At 45.0% G+C, this 19,384-nt stretch overlaps 1 protein-coding gene across 1 annotated transcript in view; it reads right to left on the bottom strand.

Moving 5' to 3' along the window:
* LOC113897218 (stimulated by retinoic acid gene 6 protein-like) overlaps positions 1-2,844 on the bottom strand; it is a 44,752-nt gene extending 41,908 nt beyond the window's left edge. Inside the window, exon 1 of the mRNA XM_027549708.1 lies at positions 2,707-2,844. Coding sequence (XP_027405509.1) covers positions 2,707-2,726 — 20 coding nt within the window. The 5' untranslated portion in view covers positions 2,727-2,844. The remainder of the gene's footprint in view (positions 1-2,706) is intronic.
* Positions 2,845-19,384: the final 16,540 nt, after the last annotated feature.

The raw sequence follows: 19,384 nt of genomic DNA, 5'->3' as shown, positions 1-19,384 counted from the left end.
CCCATGTTTGGCAAATTCAAGCAGAGTTACCATGCGAAAACTGGGTGATTGAAGAAGACAAAGGCCCCCCCCCTTTTTTTTTTGCTCCCTTCCATTCCTAACTGTCCTAAAAAGCACCGTTCATTTTTATTTCTTTCATAACCTTACCCTTGTTTACTGTGCTTTTCCTAATAACTGACTCCTCACCCTAATATCTTTTTTTGTCTTTAGCTGAAGATGGTATTTAGGGTGACAATTTCAGTCATTTGGGAGAGTTAACTCAGTTTTCCTAGGTATCTCCCACGTATTCAGGAGGTATACACGTGCACGTGTGCTAAGTTGCTCCAGTCGTGTCCAACTCTGTGCGACTCCAGGGACTCTAGCCTGCCGGGCTCCTCTGTCCATGGGATTCTCCAGGCAAGAATCCTGGAGTGGGTTACCATGCCCTCCTCCAGGAGATCTTCCCAACCCAGTAATCAAACTTGTGCCTTTTACATCTGCATCGGCTGGCAGGTTCTTTACAACTAGCACCACCTGGGGAGCCCATACAGAAGGTATACATGTTATTAAATTTTTGTTTATCTCCTGTTAATCTTTTTTTATTATAGGAGTATCTTTGTCAAGAACCTAGAAGAATAGAGGAAATATTATTTTTTCCTTCCCCACAATAACATCTTGAAACAATCTAAACGGAGAATCCCCTGATACCAGGAAGCAATGGTTCTACTTTCTGAGTAGTCTTTTTAGTTTTAGAATCATTTAAGATGAAATGTTTGATGCTTTTGAACTATGGTGTTGGAGAAGACTCTTGAGAGTCCCTTGGACTGCAAGAAGATCAAACCAGTCCATTCTAAAGGAGCTCAGTCCTGGGTGTTCTTTGGAAGAAATGATGCTAAAGCTGAAACTCCAGTACTTTGGCCACCTCATGCGAAGAGATGACTCATTGGAAAAGACCCTGATGCTGGGAGGGATTGGGGGCAGGAGGAGAAGGGGACGACAGAGGATGAGATGGCTGGATGGCATCACTGACTCGATGGACGTGAGTTTGGGTGAACTCCGGGAGTTGGTAATGGACAGGGAGGCCTGTCGTGCTGCAATTCATGAGGTCGCAAAGAGTCGGACACGACTGAGAGACTGAACTGAACTGAAGATGAAATGTTTAAGTTTAAATGTTTGAGTGAGAATTCTTAATTCATGACGTCTAGACATGACTTTACAGCTCTCAAATGCCTTTCAAATTATTTTCTCATATGATCTTCACAAAGCTGTGGGTTAGGACAGGGGTTAATAAGTGAGGAAACTGATTAATAGATGAGGAAACTGAGGCTTTAAGATCTACTAGAAACTACAGAGCCAGGTTCCAAACCCAGATCCTCTGGGATCTTCCCATTCTGTAACTTCAGAATGAAGACAAACTGAAATCTGTTCACTGACCCAAGAACCTACCTGTGGTTCTCTGCTCAGTGCCCCCTGCCAAATTACATAAACCATGCCTTCTTCCCGGTTCCATGAATCACCAATAACAAAGACAGTCACCAGGTTTCTCAAAAAACTAAAAATAGACTACCATATGACCTAGCAATTTCACTTTTGGCTACATATCTGAAAACAACAAACACACTAAGTTGAAAAGATACACGCACCACAACGTTTGTAGCAGTGCTATTCACAACAGCCAAGACATGGAAGCAACTCAAGTGTGCATCATGAGATGAATGGATAAAGAAGATATCCTGTTGAGCCACAAAAAGGACAAAATGTTTGCCATTTGCAACAATATGGATGGACTTGGAAGTTATGCTAAGTGAAATAAGTCAGACAGAGAAAGACAAATATCAGTTGATATCCTGTATACGTAGAATCTAAAAAATACAACAAACTAGTTAATATAACAACAACAGCAACAAAAAGCCAGACCCATAGATATAGAGAACAAATTAGTGGTTACCAGTGGTGAGAGGGAGGGCTTCACAGGTGGCACCAGTCATAAAGAACCTGTCTGCCAATGCAGGAGACATAAAAGATGTGGCTTTGATCCTGGGTGGAGGAGATCCCCTGGAGAAGGGCGTGGCAACCCACTCTGGTATTCTTCCCTAGAGAATCCCATGGACAGAGGAGCCTAGCTGGCTATGGTCCATAGGGTTGCAAAGAGTCGGACACGACTGAAATGACTTGACGCCTGCATGCACGCAGTGGCGAGAAGGAAGGGGAGAGAGGCAAAACAGGGGTAGGAAATTAAGAGATACAAACTATTATGCATAAAATAAACTACAAGGATATATTGTACAATATAGGGAATATAGGGCTTCCCTACTAGCTCAGACAGTAAAGCGTCTGCCTGCAATGCAGGAGACCTGGGTTCGAGCCCTGGGTCAGGAAGATCCCCCGGAGAAGGCGATGGCACCCCACTCCAGTACCCTTGCCTGGAAAAGCCCATGGATGGAGGAGCCTGGTAGGTTACAGTCCATGGGGTCACAAAGAGTCGGATACGACTGAGCGACTTCACTTTCACATGGAATATAGTCTATATTCTATAACTATAAATAGAGTATAACCTTTAAAAATTATAAATCACTACACTGTGCAACTATAACTAATGTTGTACATCAACTGTACTTCAACTGTACAAAAGTAAAAAATTACTTTTTTAATTAAAAAAGAAGACAGTTGCCAGGAAAACGCTATTGTCCAGCATGACTTGTCTCAAGCTGGGCCCTGATAACTCACCTTGCATTTGGAGGAAACATCTTGGTGGAAAAGCACTGCTTGCCACCCTGGTGAGCAGTCTGCTTCTCTGAATTGTTCTTTGGGCTTCTCTGGCCTCTTGTTGAGTGCTTCTGATATTCTGATGTTCTGCCTAGTTTATGTCACATCATCCAAAATTCCTCAGAGAAAAACAAACATATAGTCAAATATTTACTAGAGAAATGACAGTATGTGGTGGCCTCCTTCCTTGTTTGGGAACACTACTGGCTATTCTTTGGCTCTTCCACCCTTCCCATGCTTTCTCATTCAAAATCAGGAACTTCCTTCCTATTTTCTCTTTCTGAGACTCCTGCAATCTTTTTTAGTACCTGCTGGCTGTGGGCACTGGATCCTTGAGATACTGAAGCTTTGTTCAGCAGCTGAGGCCTCTTTAGCTAGCTGTAAAAATTATTACAGGCAATAAAGTAGGACTCTGCCTACTCTGCCTCAAGGCAATAAACTAGGAAATTAGGACCACTGCCTTCAAGATTCTCTCTGGAAACAAGACCATTTGCTGGGAGGAGGGGCTAGAGACAAATTCAAAACAGAACCCTACTCCTGTAGCAGAACCAGGGCTAGCTGTCCACCAGGAATTCCTACTCCCTTGCCATAAAGTGAAGCTGCTGCTGGCAAGGACCTTCCCAACCCAGGGGCATATTTCCCAGCCCACCCAGCATCTAGGAACAAACACGGGACCAAGGCTACCAGTGGACTGTGAGAAGTGATGTGCATTACTTCTGGGCTAAGACAGTTAAGAAGCAAGTGTGTCTTTCTACCCTCTCCTTCCCCATCTGCTGGTTTAGGATTCAAAGGCCTGAAAGGAATGGGAGGGAAGGAGCCTAGGTCCCTGAATCACCATGTAGAGGAAACTGTCCTCTATACCAGGGGTCCCCAACGCCTGAGTCACAGACCGGTACTGGGCCATGGCCTGTTAGGACCCCGGCCACACAGCAGGAGGTGAGCACCAGGCCAGCAAGCAAAGCTTCACCTGTATTTACAGGCACTCCCCATCACCGGCATTACTGCCTGAGCTCCATCTCCTGTCAGATGAGCAGTGGCATCTGATTCTCATAGTAGTGCAAACCCTACTGTGAACTGGACATGTGAGGGATCTAGGTTGTGCACTCCTTGTGAGACCTGAATACCTAGTGATCTGAGGTGGAGCTGAGGTGGTAATGCTAGCACTAGGGAGTGGCTGCAAATACAGATTATCATTAGACAGGCTTGACTGCACAGAGACCATAATAAATCAATTGCTTGCAGACTCATATCAAAACTTATCAGACAGTGGCAATAATCCAATTTATTTTAGTTTGTGCATGGCCCACTCATTATTCTATTTACCACTCCCATCCATGCCTCTTTCCTGCACTGAACACTTGTCTCAGTCACAGTTTTGGTAAGCCTGCAAGCTGCTGCTGCTAAGTCGCTTCAGTCGTGTCCGACTCTGTGAGACCCCATAGACGGGAGCTCACCAGGCTCCCCATCCCCGGGATTCTCCAGGCAAGAACACTGGAGTGGGTTGCCATTTCCTTCTCCAATGCATGAAAGTGAAAAGTGAAAGTGAAGCCGCTCAGTCGTGTCCGACTGTTCATGACCCCATGGACTGCAACCTACCAGGCTCCTCCGTCCATGGGATTTTCCAGGCAAGAGTACTGGAGTGGGTTTCAATTGCCTTCTCCGAAGCCTGCAAGCTAACCCTAGCCAAAATGAGGAAAAAACAAATGTTGCTAGAGAGCTTGGGGGAAAAACCCAATGATGAGACAGCAGAAGCCTCTAAGACTGCAAACAAAAAGAAAACTGTATTTAATAGAAAATACCGAGTCCAACTTAAATTATGGGTTTGTTGCAACAGGTGATTCACATTCTCCAACCCTGCTTTGTATAATATGTGGTGACTGGCTACACAACAAAGCCCTGAAACCTTCAAAACTATTCCACATGGAGACCAAGCACCCTGCATTAAAAGACAAGACTTTGGAGTCTTTTAAAAGAAAAAAAAAACCATGAACATGAAGAACAGAAACAATTATTGAAGGCGATCACTTCGTCCAATGTGTCTGCACTGAGAGCATCATTCTTAGTGGCTAACCTCATTGGTAAAGCTAAGAAGCACTTTACTTTTGCTAAAAAGTTCATCATGCCTGCTGCTAAGGACATTTGTCATGAACTTTTAGGAGAGGCTTCAGTTCAAATGTTGGCACATGTTCCTCTTTCACAACTGGCACCATAACTAGATGAATTGATGAAATAGCAGGGGATGTTGAGGCTCAATTGTTAGAAAGGATTAATGAGTTACTGTGGCATACAGTACTGACACTGACGAGTCTACCAATGTTGACATCAAGGCAACAGTGCTTGTTTTGAGGGTGTGCTTGAGGCTATATTATGTGCACTTCTGTTGCTGACCAACACCACAGCTGCAGAACTATTCAAGTCTTTGAGTGATTCAGTTCAGTTCAGTTACTCAGTCATGTCTGACTCTTTGCAATCCCATGGACTGCAGCACGCCAGACCTCCCTGTCCATCACCAACTGCTGGAGTTTACTCAGACTCATGTCCATTGAGTCCGTGATGCCATCCAACCATCTCATCCTCTGTCGTCCCCTTCTCCTCCCACCTTCAATCTTTCCCAGGATCAGAGTCTTTCCCAATGAGTCAGTACTTCACATCAGGTGGCCAAAGTATTGGAGTTTCAGCTTCAGCATGAGTCCTTCCAATGAATATTCAGGACTGATTTCCTTTAGGATTGACTGGTTGGATCACCTTGCAGTCCAAAGGACTCTCAAGAGTCTTCTCCAACACCGCAGTTCAAAAGCATCAATTCTTCAGCACTGAGGTTTCCTTATAGTCCAACTCTCACATCCATACATGACTACTGGAAAAACCATAGCCTTGACTAGATGCACCTTTGTCAGCAAAGTAATGTCTCTGCTTTTTAATATGCTGTCTAGGTTGGTCATAACTTTTCTTCCAAGGAACAAGTGTCTTTTAATTTTATGGTGGCAGTCACCATCTGCAGTGATTTTGGAGCCCCCAAAACTAAAGTCTGTCACTGTTTTCACTATTTCTCCATCTATTTGCCATGAGGTGATGGGACCAGATGCCATGATCTTAGTTTTCTTAATGTTGAGCTTTAAGCCAACCTTTTCACTCTCCTCTTTCACTTTCATCAAGAGGCTCTTTAGTACTTCTTCGCTTTCTGCCATAAGGGGGTGTCATCTACATATCTGAGGTTATTGATATTTCTCCCAGCAATCATCCAGCCCAGCGTTTCTCATGATATACTCTGCATATAAGTTAAATAAGCAGGGTGACAATATACAGCCTTGACATACTCCTTTTCCTATTTGGAAACAGTCTGTTGTTCCATGTCCAGTTCTAATGGTTGCTTCCTGATCTGCATACAGATTTCTCAAGAGGCAGGTCAGGTGGTCTGGTATTCCCATCTTTTTCACAGTTTGTGGTGATCCACACAGTCAAAGGCTTTGGCATAGTCAATAAAGCATAAGTAGATGTTTTTCTGGAACTCTCTTGCTTTTTTGATGATCCAACGGAAGCTGACAATTTGATCTCTGGTTCTTCTGTCTTTTCTAAAACCAGCTTGAACATCTGGAAGTTCACGGTTCATGTGCTGTTGAAGCCTGGCTTGGAGAATTTTGAGCATTATTTGGATGATTACATATCAGGAAAACTGGATTGGTTATTTTGTGTTGTTATATGCACAGATGAAGTAGCTGCCATGACCAGATGACTTTCTGGTTTCACGTCTCAGGTCAATTCTGAATATGAATCTATGCACTGTGTCATCCATAGAGAAATACTGGCTAGCTGAAAAAAGTCACCTGAATTTAACAATGCTTTGCAGGATGTGATTAAAATTATCAACTACATTAAAGTCAGTCAGTTCAGTCAGTTCAGTCGCTCAGTCGTGTCCAACTTTTTGAGACCCCATGAATCGCAGCACGCCAGGCTTCCCTGTCCATCACCAACTCCCGGAGTGCACTCAGACTCATGTCCATCGAGTCAGTGATGCCATCCAGCCATCTCATCCTCTGTCGTCCCCTTCTCCTCCTGCCCCCAATCCATCCCAGCATCAGAGTCTTTTCCAATGAGTCAACTCTTCGCATGAGGTGGCCAAAGTATTGGAGTTTCAGCTTCAACATCAGTCCTTCCAATGAACACCCAGGACTGATCTCCTTTAGGATGGACTGGTTGGCTCTCCTTGCGATCCATGGGACTCTCAAGAGTCTTCTCCAACACCACAGTTCTAAAACATCAATTCTTCGGCGCTCAGCTTTCTTTATAGTCCAACTCTCACATCCATACATGACCACTGGAAAAACCATAGCCTTGCCTAGATGGACCTTTGTTGACAAAGTAATGTCTCTGCTTTTTAATACGCTATCTAGGTTGGTCCAAGGTTACTTCCAAGGAGTAAGTGTCTTTTAATTTCATGGCTGCAATCACCAACTGCAGTGATTTTGGAGCCCCAAAAAATAAAGCCTGACACTGTTTCCATTGTTTCCCCATCTATTTGCCATAAAGTGATGGGACCAGATGCCATGATCTTTGTTTTCTGAATGTTGACTTTTAAGCCAGGTTTTTCACTCTCCTCTTTCACTTTCATCAAGAGGCTCTTTAGTTCCTCTTCACTTTCTGCCATAAGGGTGGTGTCATCTGCATATCTGAGGTTATTGATATTTCTCCCGGCAATCTTGATTCCAGCTTTGCTTCTTCCAGCCCAGCGTTTCTCATGATATACTCTGCATATAAGTTAAATAAGCAGGGTGACAATATACAGCTTTGACATACTTCTTTTCCTATTTGGAACCAGTCTGTTGTTCCATGTCCAGTTCAAACTGTTGCTTCCTGACCTGCATACAAATTTCTCAAGAGGCAGGTCAGGTGGTCTGGTATTCCCATCTCTTTCAGAATTTTCCATAGTTTATTGTGATCCACACAGTCAAAGGCTTTGGCATAGTCAATAAAGTAGAAATAGATGTTTTTCTGGAACTCTCTTGCTTTTTCGATTACATGCCCTTAACTCAGGTCTCTTCATGCAGCTCTATGAGGAGATGGACGCAAAGCATCCATTTGAACTCAAAGCATCTCATCTCATAAGAGAAGGCTTATGTGGAGAGATGAGATGACTTTCTAAAGGTAGGTTGCTGGCCAGAGTTTTTGAGTTATGAGAGCAGTTCTAGAGATTTCTTTTAGAAAAACAGTCACCATTGGCAGCATATTTCAGTGACACAGAATGAGTCGATAAACCTGTTCAACCTGTTTGAGGAACTCAGTCCATCATCTCAGGAGAGAAAAACAACTGTGTTCAGCTGGCAGATAAAGTAGCTACATTGAAAGCCAAATTGGAATTATGAGGGTGATGAGTGAACATCAGGATTGTTGACATGTTTCAACCATTAGCAGAGATTTTGAAAGAGACTGAGCCAGGGTCTTCTTTCTCCAAGCTGATGCATGATCACCTATCTCAACATTCAAAAGAATTTAAACATTACTTCCCAACCACAAAAGCCCCCCAAACTGGGAAGGAATGGATCCATGACCCATTTGTGAATAAGCCAGCTGAATAGACCTTGTTTATGCTATAAGAGGATCAATGGCTTGAGACGGCAAATGACAGTGGCCTTAAAAGTATGTTTGAGACAACTTGAAATCTCCATCTATTGTGGATTAAAGTCGAGGAGGAATGTCCTGAGATTGCTGCAAAAGCACCGGAGAGCCTGCTTCCATTTTCAATACCTCATCTTTGTGAAGCAGGCTTTTCTGCAGTGACAGCAATGAAAATGAGATTATGGAGTAGACTGGACATAAATATCACACTTCGGGTGTCACTGTCTCCCATCACCCCCAGATAGAACCATATAGTTGCAGAAAAACAAGCTCAGGGCTCCCACGGATTCTGCATTATAATGAGTTGTATAATTATTTCATTATATATCACCAAATAATAATAGAAATAAGGTACACAATAAATGTAATGGGTTTGAATCACCCCAACACCATCCCCTTCCACGGTCCATGGAAAAATTGTCTCCCATGAAACTAGTCCCTGGTACAAAAAAGGCTGGGGACTATTGCTCTACACCTGTCCGTGAGCAGGAAATAAAGGTCTATTATAATAAATCAGTTGAGAGCTGGCCTATTTGTTACAGCAGCTAGTGTTGCCCTAGCTAACACAGCACAGAATGTGGAGGACTTGTAAACATCATGTGATCCAAGTTCTTGATTTTAAGGATAAGAAGACATGGGCTTAAGGAAGGGAAGTACGCTAACAGGACTGGCCAAGCCTCAGTAAGTCTGCTGTGCCCACAGAGCTGTGCCAAGGGTGTGAGCATTCATGCTGGTGCTGTGAGATTCTGTGCCCCAGAGCACTGCTCATTGAACCAAGGCTGAGCACCTGACCCAACAACAGCCAGTCATAAACCACATCAATGTCATCTATGATGGGCATTCTGTCCAGCAGGTCATCACTTTCAGGAGTCTGACCTTGAGACACAAAACAAGAGCCCAGCACTGGTCAGTGGGACCAAGAACCAAATGACACCCAGAGAGATGCAGGAAGCCAAGGAGTGAGCATATTCTGATCACGGCAGATCATGGCTCTTGCTCCTAAGAAGTATTAAGATCTCCCAGCATGGCCTATAGATTTTAAATGGCCACCCTGTTTCCATGATGACCTTCCAGAGCCAAATGGGAACTAGACCAGAGGTGTCCTTGTTGTCCACTCACTGCATCTGTTGGCTCCCAGGCCAGTTAATGGCACCTTCACACTCTCATCACCCACAAATTGTGGCTCCTCCCCTTCTCTCACCTCACTCATTCTGCCTCCTGGCTCTTATCCATCCCTTCACTTTTGTCAGAGGGCTCATTCCTCTTTTCCCTTCTGCCAGCTTGGAGATCCACTCGAGTTGCCTTTAATTAAAGGGGTTTCCAGTTACTCCCCTGAAAGAGGTAGGGCCCAACCAGGGAAGATGATGGAAACTGAAGTACTCTTGGGCAAGGTTCCTTCCCTTCCTGCCAAGTGGTCTCTCTTGATCGTGTCTCTCTCCTTTCTGGCCTTTTCTTTAATCTTTCTTCTCTCCGGCTTAGTCCCTTTTGCTTCTTAGGGTTTCTTGGGGGCTCTCTTGGGGCTTCAACTCACCACCATCCTGATTCTAGTTCCTGGTATCCTTTCAACCTCTATCTCCGGCTCCTTCCCCAGACCTGCTAAGAGAAAAGCTCTTCTGTTTATCTTCCGCTCAGTGCATCACAGCCAGTCTATGCCCTCCTGTCTTCGGCTCAATCCTACACCCCTTGTATCAGTTTCCTCAGTTCAGTTCAGTTCAGTCACTCAGTCGTGTCCGACTCTTTGTGACCCCATGAATCACAGCACTCCAGGCCTCCCTGTCCATCACCAACTCCCGGAGTTCACTCAGACTCACGTCCATCAAGTCAGTGATGCCATCCAGCCATCTCATCCTCTGTCGTCCCCTTCTCCTCCTGCCCCCAATCCCTCCCAGCATTAGAGTCTTTTCCAATGAGTCAACTCTTCGCATGAGGTGGCCAAAGTACTGGAGTTTCAGCTTTAGCATCATTCCTTCCAAAGATCACCCAGGGCTGATCTCCTTCAGAATGGACTGGTTGGATCTCCTTGCAGTCCAAGGGACTCTCAAGAGTCTTCTCCAACACCACAGTTCTAAAACATCAATTCTTCGGCGCTCAGCCTTCTTCACAGTCCAACTCTCACATCCATACATGACCACTGGAAAAACCATAGCCTTGACTAGATGGACCTTTGTTGGCAAAGTAATGTCTCTGCTTTTGAATATGCTATCTAGGTTGGTCATAACTTTCCTTCCAAGGAGTAAGTGTCTTTTAATTTCATGGCTGCAGTCATCATCTGCAGTGATTTTGGAGCCCCCCAAAATAAAGTCTGACACTGTTTCCACTGTTTCCCCATCTATTTCCCATGAAGTGATGGGACCAGATGCCATGATCTTCATTTTCTGAATGTTGAGCTTTAAGCCAACTTTTTCACTCTCCTCTTTCACTTTCATCAAGAGGCTTTTGAGTTCCTCTTCACTTTCTGCCATAAAGGCGGTATCATCAGTTTCCTAGGGCCCCCCAAAACAAAATCCAAAAACCAGAACTCTTATTTTCTCACAGTTGCAGAAGGCGGAAATCCAAGATCAAAGTTTCAGCAGCTGTGCTTTCTCCTGAGGTCTCTCCTTGGCTTGCAGAGAGCTGCCCTCTCCCTCTGTCCTCACGTGTCCTTTCCTCTGTGCGCCTGCATCCTAGCGTCTCTATGTCTTTAGCTCCTTTTCTAAAGGAGACACCAGTCAGATTGCATCAGGCCCACCTCTTACATGTCCCATCTCCCAATAAAGTCACATTCTACAAAGCTGGATGCTAGGGCTTCAACATATGAACTTGGGGCAGGGGGACAATTCAGTCCATAAACAGCCCTGGTCTAATCAGTTCTGATGGAGCAGAAGGGGGTCCTGGAAGCACTGAATAGGCATCCTAACTGACAATTCAGACCACCTGTGTTTACCCACTTGCTCCCTCTACTCAAGCCTAGAATGACACCTCTGACCTCTGCTTATCACCATTGCTTGTTTATCAAGTCCTACCTTAAGCATGAGCTTCCCAAGTGGCTCAGTGGTAAAGAATCTGCCTTCAATGCAGGAGATGTAAGCTCGATCCCTGGGTCAGGAAGATCTTCTGGAGAAGGAAATGGCAACCCACTCCAGTATTCTTGCTCGGAGAATTCCATGGACAGAGGAGCCTGGTGGGCTACAGTAAATGGGGTCACTCAAGAGTTGGACATGACTGAGTGATGAAACCTCAAACATAATATCTGGCATAATATTCTGATGACTGTGGCATAATCTTGTTTCTCTTGGCTTGGTCGACGTCTCTTTTATGGCATGTATTTATGTCTTCTTTATTTGTCCATTTAGCACATATTTATGGAGAAGCAACCTGAGGCAGTGGTTCAGAGTGTGGACTTTGAGGACAACTCAACAATTCATCAGCTGTAATTTTGGCCACGTTACATTGTAATCCCCTCTGATCCCCAGTATTATCTGAGACAAGCTGCCCCTACTCTATGACAGATGAGGTTGAAGTGAACTAACAAAATGCTCAGGAGGGTGCCTGACATGCAACAAGCCCTCAATGAACATGAGTGATTAGAGGCTGTGCCCAGACTGGGATGTGGAGCATATGGTCATGTCCAAGATCTCAGATCCTCAGTTAGATCACAGTGGCTTGGAAGCTATGACTTGATCCAATTCAACATGACATCTGGGATATAGGGGAGGCCTCATAAAGGCTTGTTTCCTGAAATTGGGTCATTTGTAGTCATATGGATGGAACTAGAGTCTGTCATACAGAGTGAAATAAGTCAGGAAGAGAAAAACAAGTATCATATGTTAATACTCTTATGTGAAAAATGGTACAGATGGACCTATTTGCAGGACGGAATAGAGACCCAGACATAAAGAGAGACATGTGGACACGGGGAGAAAGGGGGTGGGGTGGGTGGGACAAATTGGGAGAGTAGCATTGACATATGTACATTACTGTATATAAAATAGATAACTAGTGGGAAGCTGCTGTATAGCACAGGGAGCTCAGCTCAGTGTTTTGTGATGACCTACAGCGGTGGAGAAGGCAATGGCACCCTACTCCAGTACTCTTGCCTGGGAAATCCCATGGACGGAGGAGCCTGGTAGGCTACAGTCCATGGGGTCACTAAGAGTTGGACACGACTGAGGGACTTCACTTTCACTTTTCACTTTCATGTGCTGGAGAAGGCAATGGCAACGCACTCCAGTGTTCTTGCCTGGAGAATCCCAGGGACGGGAGCCTGGTGGGCTGCCATCTATGGGGTCACACAGAGTTGGACACAACTGTCGTGACTTAGCAGCAGCAGCAGCAGAGGGGTGAGGTGGGGGGATGGGAGGGAGGTCCAAGAGGGACATATAGCTGATATACTTTGTTTTATAGCAGAAACTAACACAACATCATAAAGCAATTGTGTGCATGTCAAGTCGCTTTTAGTTGTGTCCAACTCTGTGTGATCCTATGAACTGTAGCCCACCAGGCTCCTCTGTCCATGGGATTCTCCAGGCAAGAATACTGGAGTGGGTTGCCAAGTCCTCCTCTAGGGGATCTTCCTGACCGAGGGATCAAACCAGTGTCTCTTATGTCTCCTGCATTGGCAGGCGGGTTCTTTACCACTAGCGCCACATGCTAACATATTTCCCTTTATCAAATTTATATGAGGATATATTTTCCAAAAATAATGGATCTTTCCGATCCAGGGATCAAACCTCTTGTCTCTTAAGTCTCCTTCATTGGCAGCTGGGTTCTTTATTATTGGCGCCACCTGGGAAGCCCTGTAAAGCAATTACACTCCAATTAAAAAAAAAAAAGGAATATCCTCCGTTAGAAAATCCAATAAATAAATAAATGTTTGTTCTCAAAATTTTAAATGATAAAAGAAAAATAAAAAGACAGAAACACAAGGATCAGTAAAATGTAACTCTCTTACTGGACACCTGGAAACAAAGAAACCTTGTAAATGTGTTTCCTCTGAAACCAGGCCCTCTCTTTCCCAGAAGAAGCAGTGCATCCATGCCATACCGTTCAGAGAAAGGAATTGCAAAGCTCTTTATCAGGCACATGCAGATGCTGTCTCTTCTGGGAGTGCCACCTGCTAGGTGCTTCCTGGCTCCATTGCCCAGGCTTCAGATGGATATTTACATTCTTGGATTCGCATGGTGGTATCCCTCACAATTCTATAACTGCTCTCTCCACAGCATCAAGGAAGAGTCACTACTGAATTGCCACCAACTGTCCTGGGGATTTGGGAATGCAACCACAATAAAGTGGGAGGAAGGCTTCAGCATAATTTCATCCTCAGTAATAAGGACCCATTTCTAAGCAACCACCATGCTCTAGACATGGCCCCTTTGAACCTGGAGATAACCCTGTGTGATATATGTTTCACTCCCCCCACCTCCATACTTTCTCATTTTAGTATTGAATCTAAATGGAGAACTCAACATATATCTGTGGAACATTTCAACATTTGATTTACCTCTACCATTCTAACCTCTGCAAGACTTTGGAAGATTGCTTCTTTAAAAAAAAAATTATTTATTTGGCTGCACTGGTCTCAATTGTGACACATGGGACCTTTGATGTTCAGTTGAGGCACGTGGCATCTTTCAGTTGCGGCATGTGTGATCTGGTTCCCTGAGTAGGGATAGAATCCAGGTCCCTGCATTGGGAGCATGGAGTCTTAGCCACTGGACCACCAGGGAAGTCCCTGAACATTGCTCAGTCTATCCAATGTACACAAATTTCTTTTTGAAACTGTGGAGCATTTGAATACTTTTGATGAGTTCATCCAGGTTATTGACAAAAAACATTGAATAGAACAGAGCCCCCCCACTACAGACCTCTTTCCAGGAGCTATGTTTAACAGCGCTGCAGTTGGCAGAATGTGAGAAAAGAAATGACCAACTACACCAGAACCCAGGAGAGGAAGACACACTTTGCTTGAGGCCTGTGTTTGGGAGGGTCCAGAGTTCTGGAGGCACAACAGAAGGAAACTCAGCAGGGCACCACAAAAGCCATGCTTGTTTCCAGAGTGTTGGAAGGTTATTACAGGACAGCATTTATTTATAAACATATGACTTAATTATTTAATTAAAAAACAAAGAATATAAAGATATCTGGAAGACCTAGTGCAATTTCTTCCTCAAGCAATATTGATGGCTTTCTGGAACGGGTATGACCCTTGACTAGGGACAATATTTCTTAAAACTTTGGAGAATGAAACTATTTTATACTCTGGTCCTATCCCTTCTCTGGCTCCCCCTGCTGGCAGAAGAAAGACAAACTCCTTCAGTTCAGTTCAGTTCAGTCACTCAGTCGTGTCCGACTTTTTGTGACCCCATGAATCACAGCACGCCAGGCCTCCCTGTCCATCACCAACTCCCGGAGTTCACTCAGACTCATGTCCATCAAGTCAGTGATGCCATCCAGCCATCTCATCCTCTGGCGTCCCCTTCTCCTCTTGCCCCCAATCCCTCCCAGCATCAGAGTCTTTTCCAATGAGTCAACACTTCGCATGAGGTGGCCAAAGTACTGGAGTTTCAGCTTTAGCCTCATTCCTTCCAAAGATCACCCAGGGCTGATCTCCTTCAGAATGGACTGGTTGGATCTCCTTGCAGTCCAAGGGACTCTCAAGAGTCTTCTCCAACACCACAGTTCAAAAGCCTCAATTCTTCGGCGCTCAGCCTTCTTCACAGTCCAACTCTCACATCCGTACATGACCACTGGAAAAACCATAGCCTTGACTAGACAGACCTTTGTTGGCAAAGTAATGTCTCTGCTTTTGAATATGCTATCTAGGTTGGTCATAACTTTCCTTCCAAGGAGTAAGCGTCTTTTAATTTCATGGCTGCAGTCACCATCTGCAGTGATCTTGGAGCCCCCAAAAATAAAGTCTGACACTGTTTCCACTGTTTCCCCATCTATTTCCCATGAAGTGATGGGACCAGATGCCATGATCTTCGTTTTCTGAATGTTGAGTTTTAAGCCAACTTTCTCACTCTCCTCTTTCACCTTCATCAAGAGGCTTTTTAGTTCCTCTTCACTTTCTGCCATAAGGGTGGTGTCATCTGCATATCTGAGGTTATTGATATTTCTCCCGGCAATCTTGATTCCAGTTTGTGTTTCTTCCAGCCCAGCGTTTCTCATGATATACTCTGCATATAAGTTAAATAAGCAGGGTGACAATATACAGCCTTGACATACTCCTTTTCCTATTTGGAACCAGTCTGTTGTTCCATGTCTAGTTCTAACTGTTGCTTCCTGACCTGCATACAAATTTCTCAAGAGGCAGGTCAGGTGACCTGGCTCTAATTTATATTCTCAGACTAGACTCAACTCTGGAAAAGTCCACAAGACAGGACTGATCTCTCCAGTGCCACCCGACCCCTCTCCTTACCCATCTATCCAGGTTACAGAATGTACAAAGTAGCCTGTGTACTAGGAAGTATGGTGGTCCCTGATGGTAGATGCCCTGGAGATGCACTCTGCCCTCTTCCCAGGTTAGCCAAGATCCTGGCCTAAGGACAGGGGAGGGTAAACCCTGGGGAGGGTTTCAGTGCTTTGCTGTTGATCACAGGTGGAGTGCAGACAAAGAGGGAAGCGATTGCTGCGGCAGGAGGCAGGCTGGACAAACTGCTGGGATGGGACTGCCCAAGCACAGGGAGGAGCAGCAGATTAGACCCCAGAGTGGGGGGCTCATTTTAATCGTAGGCCAATCATGCCCAGGCAAGGGGGACCTGGCCTGAAACACCCACCTGAAAGATTCTGTGACTTTGAGCAAGTCCTTTCCTACTCTGGGTTGCAGTCACCCTCTCTGTAAAGTGAGGATATTAGAGGTGGTCTCTTGTTTCCTACCTGACCTAGCTCAGGTGTCACCTCTGTGACACTTTCTCTGATCAACTCACTGACCCTACTGCTTCAGGCATACTCGCATACTGGAGCACTTGGTGATCATCTGTATTTATTTCTATTCTCCCCTCCAAACCAAAGGTGCCTTATCCCAGCATTCTGACTCATTTGAATTATTGCTAAGTTACGCTAAGTTGCTTCAGTCATATCCGACTCTGTGAGACACCACAGACGGCAGCCCACCAGGCTTCCCCATCCCTGGGATTCTCCAGGCAAGAACACTGGAGTTGGTTGCCATTTCCTTCTCCAATGCCTGAAAGTAAAAAGTGAAAGTGAAGTCGCTCAGTCGTGTCCGACTCTTAGCGACCCCATGGACTGCAGCCTACCAGGCTCCTCCGTCCATGGATTTTCCAGGCAAGAGTACTGGAGTGGGGTGCCATTGCCGAACTAAAGAATGAGGAACATTTCTAGGTCTGTAATCCCTGAATTGAACACAAGGTGGCAGTTTGCACAGGTGGCTGCTATACAAACCTTGCATGTTGAAGGAAAAACAGAGAGCAGGGAAGAGGACTCTCCTACAAGACTTATCCTCTGGCTCCTCAGTAGGTATATGCTGTGCTCTCCCCTCCACCTTTAAAGTATCCATCTCAGTCAGCCATGCAGGGTTGAGGTACAGGGGCCAAGCCTGGATTTCACGTTTCCAGGCTTCTCAGCTGGCTGGGCAAGGCTGGTGATCCGGCCCTCACCGCCCTCTCCAGCCTCCTCCGTCAGCAACTGCACCCCTCCTCCACCCCACTCAGCTCTGCAAACTGCGTGAGCTCTCTTCTGCTCCTGACTCTGCCTTGTTCTCTCTGATCTTCATGCCTCAGACACACTGTGCCTTCTCTTCGCTGTCCTCCCAGGCAGCACCTACCGGTTCTTCCAGACCCAGATGGCTGTTGGTGAGGATTGGACAAAAGGAAACCCTTATGCACTGTTGGTGAGAGTGTAACTTGGTGCGGCCACTGTGGAAAACAATATGGAGCTTCCTCAAAAAACGAAAAACAGAACTACAATATGACCTAGCAATTCCACTCCTGGGAATATATCAAAACCCCAAAAACACTAATTCAAAAAGCCACCCCAAAGTTCAGAGCAGCACTGTTTACAATTGCCAAGACGAGGAAGCAACTTGTGTCCATCAACAGATAAATGGATATGGAAGAAGCAGTATAACGATGTGTGTGTACGTAATATATAGAAGTATATATATATATATAGGCTTCCCAGGTGGCACTAGCAGTAAAGAACCCACCTGCCAATGCAGGAGACTTAAAGATTCAGGTTCCATCCCTGGGTTGGGAAGATTCCCTGGAGGAGGGCATGGCAATCCACTCTAGTATTCTTGCCTGGAGAATCCTATGGACGGAGGAGTCTGATGGGCTACAGTCCATTGGGTTCCAAATAGTTGGACATGACTGAAATGACTTGGCACACATGCACACATATACATACATGTATGTGTGTGTGTGTGATAGAATATTATGCAGCCATAAAAAGGACAAAATTTTGCCATTTGCAACAACATGGATGAACTTGGAGAGCATTATGCTAAGTGAAATAAGTCAGGCATAGAAAGACAAATACCATATGATATCACTTATATGTGGAATCTGAAAAAGACAACAAATTAGTGGATATAACAAAAAAGAAGCAGACAGACATAGGAAACAAACTAGTGGTTACAGTGGGGAGAAGGAAGGGAGCAGGGGCAAAACAGATGGGGGACAGAGACACAAACCATTAAGTATAAAATAAGCTGCAGAGATATATTGTACAGCATAGGGAATATGGCCAACATTTTGTAATAATTGTAAATGGAGTATGACCTTTAAAAATTGTATATATATTTTTTAAAGACCCAGTTCACAAAGCACCTTTTCCAGAAAGCCTCCTTGATTCCTTTTCCCTCAAGTTTGTTTCTGTAATGGCATTTATCACACTGAAATTGCTTCCTCTCTGCCTGCCTTCTTAAGCACCAGCTTGCTCATCTATCCCCCAGCCCCTCCGTGTCCTGCATGGGCCTGGCGGGCAGGGCTAGGTCCTCTGAGAGCTTGCTGAATGAACAATGAAGCAATGAATCTATGAATTAGGGATGTGCTGTAGCGAGATGAATAGAGAAACTCCTTCTTCCCAAAGGGGGATTCATTTAAGAGAAAAATCTTATTTTTCTGCTGACCCTCGTTCAGGAAGGGACCAAGTGCTCCTTAGCACAATAAAGGCACATTATTACTTTGAAAGGAGCAGGGCCAAAGGCTTGTTAAAAGAAGCCAATACTTGCCTCATGTGAGACTATGTCATCTTCTAAAAATGAATTTTTTTTAGTCTCCCTTTGGCAAGGTGACTTCTCTTTCAATTATTTATAAGGAAACTGAGGGAGCCAGTTTACTCTCCTGGCAGAAAAGGAAAGTTCCAGGGGCTTCCAACCTCTAACAGCAGCACTTATTCTGCATTCACAGAACTGATGCTGGGGTTCTTCTGCCAGTTGCCAAGTGTGCCTAGTGGTTTGGGACCTGGAGAAGTAACCACAGGTGGGTTCACTGTGATTGGAACATGGGCCCTGATGGCCATAAGCCCCCACTTTGACTGGGCAACAGTGGGCCACTCTAGTAAGTGATCACAGGTTCCTCTGGAAGGGCTTAGACGAAGATTTATAGAATTTCCTCACAATCCTTCAAGAGGGCATGGCCTCCTCTTCCAACCAGCAGCTCCACAGCTAGATGAAATCTGAATCTGGATAACAGACCATGGCTTACAGTGATTCAGATTGGCTTTTGAACACAAGATCCACAGTTTTTCCTACTGTAATCGAGTGAGTCACCTTTTAGTAGGATTCCTAGAGACAATGAGGGTTAGGGGGTGAAGGCATGAAAAGCCACTAGTAAAGCCTGGTCAGGAAGTCCTTCCTTCCATCCAGCATCTTCATGTGGCTACATACAACAAACTCTAGCAATCAAGACTCTCTTGGGTCTCTTGTTTGGCACCCCTGCCAGGACTGGGCCATGGACATGGTGCAGAGTCTGACTCTAAGGAAGCGCAGGGCCACAGGAATAACAGTATAGCTGACTGAAAGAACCTGTTCCGCTGCATCTTTCCAACACACATACCCACTAAGCCACAGATACGTTGACACGTG

The sequence above is a fragment of the Bos indicus x Bos taurus genome, chromosome 8 (genome assembly GCF_003369695.1).
Source record: "Bos indicus x Bos taurus breed Angus x Brahman F1 hybrid chromosome 8, Bos_hybrid_MaternalHap_v2.0, whole genome shotgun sequence".
NCBI lineage: Eukaryota > Metazoa > Chordata > Mammalia > Artiodactyla > Bovidae > Bos > Bos indicus x Bos taurus.
The sequence above is the reverse complement of the archived record's forward strand: the minus strand, read 5'-3'. Positions and strand labels throughout refer to the sequence as shown.